General features: G+C 39.8%; 1 protein-coding gene across 3 annotated transcripts in view; it reads left to right on the top strand.

The window, feature by feature from the left end:
- The first annotated feature begins 3464 nt into the window (after positions 1–3464).
- Positions 3465–6010, top strand: part of slc4a11 (solute carrier family 4 member 11) — a 113629-nt gene continuing 111083 nt past the window's right edge. The window contains exon 1 of one of the 3 annotated variants that reach the window (XM_034859295.1): positions 3465–3718. In XM_034859295.1, coding sequence (XP_034715186.1) covers positions 3658–3718 — 61 coding nt within the window. In that variant the 5' untranslated portion in view covers positions 3465–3657. The remainder of the gene's footprint in view (positions 3719–6010) is intronic. The other 2 variants (XM_034859299.1, XM_034859297.1) reach the window with 2 other exon arrangements.

Below are 6010 nucleotides of genomic sequence, written 5' to 3'. Positions count from 1 at the left end.
TCTCCAACTCAGAGAGAGGTGAAACATATGGAGGGGGAGATGTGAAGCATCGATATGGAAGGGAAATGGAAAGGAAAGCACTGCAGGCTGAAAAGGAGGAATCATAATCTGCTTCCAGGCATAAGTGATATATATATTTATTTTTTTTGCAGTGAGAAAATGTGGATGGCAGTCCCCTCTGGGCTCGTAAGCTTCAGGTGTCGAGTTCATGCAAAGATTTTGCAACCTTTCACACTAGTTAACCATCAGACCAAGATGGATCACCTGTTGAGGTGGTTTCTTAATTTATGAGCATGTATGTCATTGAAGTTGACAGTAAAGGCAGTTATTAGCAAGTATAAATGTTTTTGATGAAATATGAGTTATTTTGTGACCAATGGCGGTGTACCCCTGGAACATGGAAATCATGTTTAATAGTCTTATCTCTGTAACTTAGCAAAAAAACTCTCACTAAAGCTCCTTTTTTTCTAGCGTTGGTCATCACCCCCTCCAATCTACAGAGGAAGACAGGAGCTGAAAGTCTAGAGAAAGAAAGCAAGTGGATTTTGTGGTATGTTGTATTTTTGTCAAGAAGGATCCTTCACACTAAACTTTGAGCTAATATGAATTGCAATCTGGACAAATAAAGGCATTTAAAAAAAAGAAATTAGAAGTGCAGTGGAGGAAATGAATCAACGGCATGGGAAAATAGGACAATTTGATATTTGGTTGTGTTGTAGTGTTGGGTCGCGTCACGAGGTGTGTGCAGCATAGTTGCTAAAACCATCTCCACCATGTCCGCTTTTCTGACTGGAGGCACAGAAAACGGTTTCCTTGAGATCTAAGGCACCAACTGGGTTTATATTCTTCAAAAATATCCAAAAACATATTTTGGCCTCTGGCTATTATTTGGTTTTTACACTGGCAAAAGCACTTTGAAATCCATAACTAACTTGGAGCTGGTGTAATGTCCCCAGCTACCTTGGCTCTCATTATTATAGCAGCAGCATTAAAAATGGGTTGCAGTTGCCTTTGAGAAGATCAAGAACAAGAGCGCGTTGCACCCTGCTGGAGATGAAGGCACGAGTGAGTTTCTCTACATCTCACGTGGACATGAGACCTGATTCTTGCTATTTTTATATAATAAAAAAGCGGATTTAGTCATTAATGTGACAGTTCTCTGTTGATGCAGCAGCTGTAGCTACAATCAGAGTCCATTAAAACAAGTGTTGTTTAGTAGTTATTAAGGTTAGTTTTCATGGCAAATTTTAAGAATAAATGAGAAGGGTGCAGAGTGCCTATGATCAAAGGGCTGACTCCGACCTACCAATACAAGTACAGTTTGATCAGATATCTGTGTATCCAAACTACCTGCACCCGCCAAGACCTCAGTCAGTTCTCCCCCTCTTTCAACAGCTGGTGAATGCAGCTTAAAAAAAGCATAATCCGGACAGCTGGCCTCTGTAATTCTGGATGATTTATACATTGTAATTTAAATGCATTGTAATCATACCATGTTGTGATGTATAAAGCTGTGGTTCATTTCCCGGGTGGTTCCGGCAATGTCCCTCTTTTTCCTCTTTCTTTGCGGTTACTTTAAACTCCAGTCACACCGAGGAACATAAACCTGGAACCTGAAGTTTTGAAGAAAATGGATGGTGCAAGAAGGCAGGCTTGCTTGTTTTGGGGGGAATGATTGTTAAGTTTGACAAATAATATGTTTACGGCACTTACTCTCTAACTGGGATGTTGTGGGAAACATTGGTTGGATTGCTGTGGATACAAATTCATATGGCGAGTCACTGGTAGGAGCTAATGAGCCTTAACCCTGTATCCAGCTTTGCAAGGTGCTAATGTTCCACCAAAACCAGTTCTATCTCGAGACTACTTTTGCAGAACCGCCATCCCTGCGTCCGGAGCTTAGCGCCGCCCAAGACCATTGAGATTGGTTTCAAGAAATGTAAACGACCCCTGACCATTTTTTCCTCCTATACAGGAGTGTGTGCTCTGTGGAGACAGGTCTGGAAGTGCGAGACTATACACACACATACACAGGGCCGATTACACACACATCGTATACACATGCATTGTTGGGATTGCGAGGGAGCTCACAGGATTGAGCCCTGTGCAGTTGGGGGTAGTGATGGTCAAATGAAGCTCCCCTAACCACTGTCTTTATTTTCTGAGCTCACTAGATGGCGCTCTCTCTTCAACAAAAGAGTGGAAAACCCTCCTTTAACCTTTTTCTTTGAATATAGAGCGCCGTCTAGCGAGCTCAGAAAATAGCATCAGTGGTTCACAAAGCTTCTCTTGCCGTCACTAGTTGGAGGTTTGGTGCTTTGCCAAAGGGCAACGGGACAATGCCAAGCAGGTGAACTGGCACCTCTTCAGCTCTCCGTACGGGAACTTGAATCCACAACCCTCCACATACCACATACCATGCCACATTACTACATGTAGTAGCTGGAATAGGCTTTTAATGATGTTGTGTTGGCTTTAAATGAACACAAAGACTGCATCTGTAAAAGATGAACCATATACATTTACATAAAACACTTAGAATCCGGATTAAAATCTGCATTACAAGTTGTATCTTGTTTCTTATGTATGTTTGGTGTGGTTAAACCAGTTCTTCCCTACTAAGGGTCTGGACCTTCACAAAGTGTTGCAAGAGAAATCAAACAAGTCACAAAAACTACTTCTACTAAACAAAAATATGTGACTTTTCCAGACTTTCCTCTAATCTGTTTCTTGTGAAATGCTGGAAACTTTGCTTTTATTTTATTTTTTTCAAAAGTTTATATTTTGTCATATCTGGAGGACAAAGGTAACATGTTGGGGACATGCAAAGACAATTTAACAAGTAAACACTACTTACCTACTTAGGCTATCTGATTAAATAACAGAAATAAATCAACTTTACCCAAAGGAAAACATTAAAAACAAAATTAGCAGCATTAAAAAACATTCATTTGATTAGTGATAGTTAATTCAAGTTTTGTTGTTTCCTCGTTGGTAATGTATTATTAATAATATTTGAGGGTGCTTTATGGCCATTAATTGACAGAATAGCTAGCTTAAAAACAAAAAAAAGAGAGAGCGAGAGAAAGAGGGCAACATGCAACAAAGGGCCGCTGGGCGGATTCGAACCGGGGCCACTGCCGAGGGCTCCGCCTACCTGGGGAGCACACTCTACCGGGTGAACAAAAGGTCACCCCGGTTGTAACTTTTTTTTTAAATCCATTGTACCTTTACTTGCATTTTGCTGCTGCCGGCTATAAAGTGGCACAGCGGTTAAGCCACAAGTGCAAAGAAGTTAGTGGCAGGTGTCACTTTCAATGGCTGCTTATATCTAACACGGAACTATTGTTTTCACCCAGCTTGTCGTAACATTGGATTCTTTGTGCCAGCCCAGCGCTGGTTAGGGCAAATCAACGGTCTCGCGCCTGTGGCGAGCGGTGGGCGGGGTCGCTGGTTTGACACTCGGTGGGCGCGTGCTGTCATCCACACCTGATGTCCGTTGATTACTTGATGAAACTATCGTGACTTTTGTTGCTAAATGTAGCTATCCATCGGACAACATTGGACACCTCCGTTTATACTCGTGGTATGCGAACTTAGAAAAGCCGGTGAGAGAAGAAGTTATTCGGACGTGATATCTGGAGACCGGGGGACGTTATGAAAACTGTTAAAAGCGATGGAGAGGTGACGGTGGTGTCAGTAAATCGATTTACCAGAGGTAAGATGCACTTTAGTTTTTTTAAGTTCATCCTAACGGGTTTTCACACGGGCAAACTGCCATGACATTCGTGGTTTATTGGTGAGAATTGTATGTTTTGGTCAACATTTTCCAGAAAATACCTTGACTACTGTCGATGCTACTTGTATAATGGCAGGTAAGTTAGGCTAGCTAGCTTGTGTGCGCGCGCGCGTGTGAGACTGAGACTGTTAAAGAGAAATTATACTTTATTAAATTATTAAATTAAACACACAAACTGCACCAGAGGAGGGACAATTTACAAAAGTGAAAAAATTAGGCAGAGTGGAAACGAGACTAGCGAAACACCCTCCATTGTTTAGTTTGACTTAGTATTGCTTTTGGCTAATATTTCCCAACTGTTACAGTAATTCGGTACAAATTGAAGTGCTGTAGGAAACCTACAACATGTACCGTACAGTATCAGACACCGTAGCCTATACGCTAAATATAATAGCATAAAATATGCTATGCAGAATGTAAATTTCCAAACGTCTTTGCATACGGACAGGACATTGTTTCTCATTTGCATTGACATATTTTCACGTTTTCACCCAAGACATGTTGTGATGTGTCAGGGCATGTGTGAGGACTACTAAGTACTACGTTTTATATGGATAGAGGAAATGTTGAACACACAAGTAAATAGTACCACAGGTGCCATAAAACACAAGCAGCTTTACATCTAACAAACAGTGAAATGTGGCATCTTAAAAACACCATGCTTCCCAATATTTGCAGCCTCACATTTACCTGTTAGGGCCTCTTAGAATGTAGGCTATTCCTCCCTGATGACCAAAATTGTAGGCAAGAGCCAGAGCCACAGATAAGTTGATAAAAATACTGTATTCCCGCAAATGACAATTAAGAGGAGATGTAATGTAGTATAAAATAGGATTTGACTTTCCTAGATTCTGGAAAGAAATCAAATGCAACAAGTATGTACAGAAGAAGTGCACTATTTTGTGTCCAACACTGCACTCACACACAGTATGTGCCTTACAAACTGACTCAGTACTCATTCTGTGACGTCTGATGTATAATATAAATTGAAAGTATGCAAGTGTAGAGCACTTACTTAACAATAACTGGCTCAACAGAAAAGCGATCCGCAAAAAATCTTCATAATTAGTCATTTAAGTCATTAAATGTTTAGCTTCTTTGCTTGATATATATATATATATATATATATATATATATATATATATATATATATATATATATATATATATATATATATATATATATATATATATATATATATATATATATACATACATATACGTTGTCCTGCATATTGTAGACTTGCAGCAGGTTGATTTTTTTGTCTTCTACTACTCAGTTCCTACATCATAATGAAATGAAGGTGCTTGTAATTGGACCACTTCACAGACAGACACACTTATTAGCCTTTTGTACCTTACTTTGCTTTATCTTGTATTTTTAATTGGGCGTTGCAGAACAGTGTCTCTATAGCCTGAATCCTTGCAAAGCTCAGAGCCTTCTATTAAAAAAAAAAAAAAAAAAAATCTTTAGTCCTGTGACCTTGAATTTCCAAACAAGCACTTTTTCCCCCATATCATCCAGTGTGTATTGTGTAACTGTCTCTTTTAACCAGGATTACCTCTTTTGTATATGCCATTTGGCTGGCTCTTTCATCCTGAGCTCCTCGTGGACTTAAGAGTGCATACATGTTGTTTTGTTCCGGTGGGAGTCGAGCGTCTATCTTTGATGCTGTTAACTCCATGCTCTACATGCTCACCTACACAGGAATATACACCGTGTCCCTGTTAATACTGTAGGGTCCAACCATATGGGGTGTTAATGGTTGATTACATTTTTAAATGGAACTTACCGTTGGATGATATTCTGTATACAGTAACATATCTTAAACAATTATTACATTATAGCCTGTGCGGCTTTAACTTTGTTTATCACTCTACTTGTGCTTTTGAGGGACAGTTGTGTGTGTGTGTGTGTGTGTGTGTGTGTGTGTGTGTTCTGAACCATAGACTGTTCAGTGTGAATTTGAGACCTTGTCTGGTTCAGTACTCCCCCAAACTATTCAATTACTGTTGAATTAGTTGAACACTATTCTCCCATTTGCTCAGACAGAAAATCATTCATTTACAATAAAAGAATAACTTCCAGATGCATCGTTGCATGTGCCACTGTCACTGTTTAGCAAGCCAACTTATTCCGAGTTTGTTGTAGCAGATAGCAAGGTACTAATAACTTGGATTAATATAGCACATTTCATGAAACCCACGGACG

This window comes from Etheostoma cragini, chromosome 20 (assembly GCF_013103735.1).
Source record: "Etheostoma cragini isolate CJK2018 chromosome 20, CSU_Ecrag_1.0, whole genome shotgun sequence".
Taxonomy (NCBI): domain Eukaryota; kingdom Metazoa; phylum Chordata; class Actinopteri; order Perciformes; family Percidae; genus Etheostoma; species Etheostoma cragini.
This window is presented reverse-complemented; position numbering and strand designations above follow the sequence as displayed.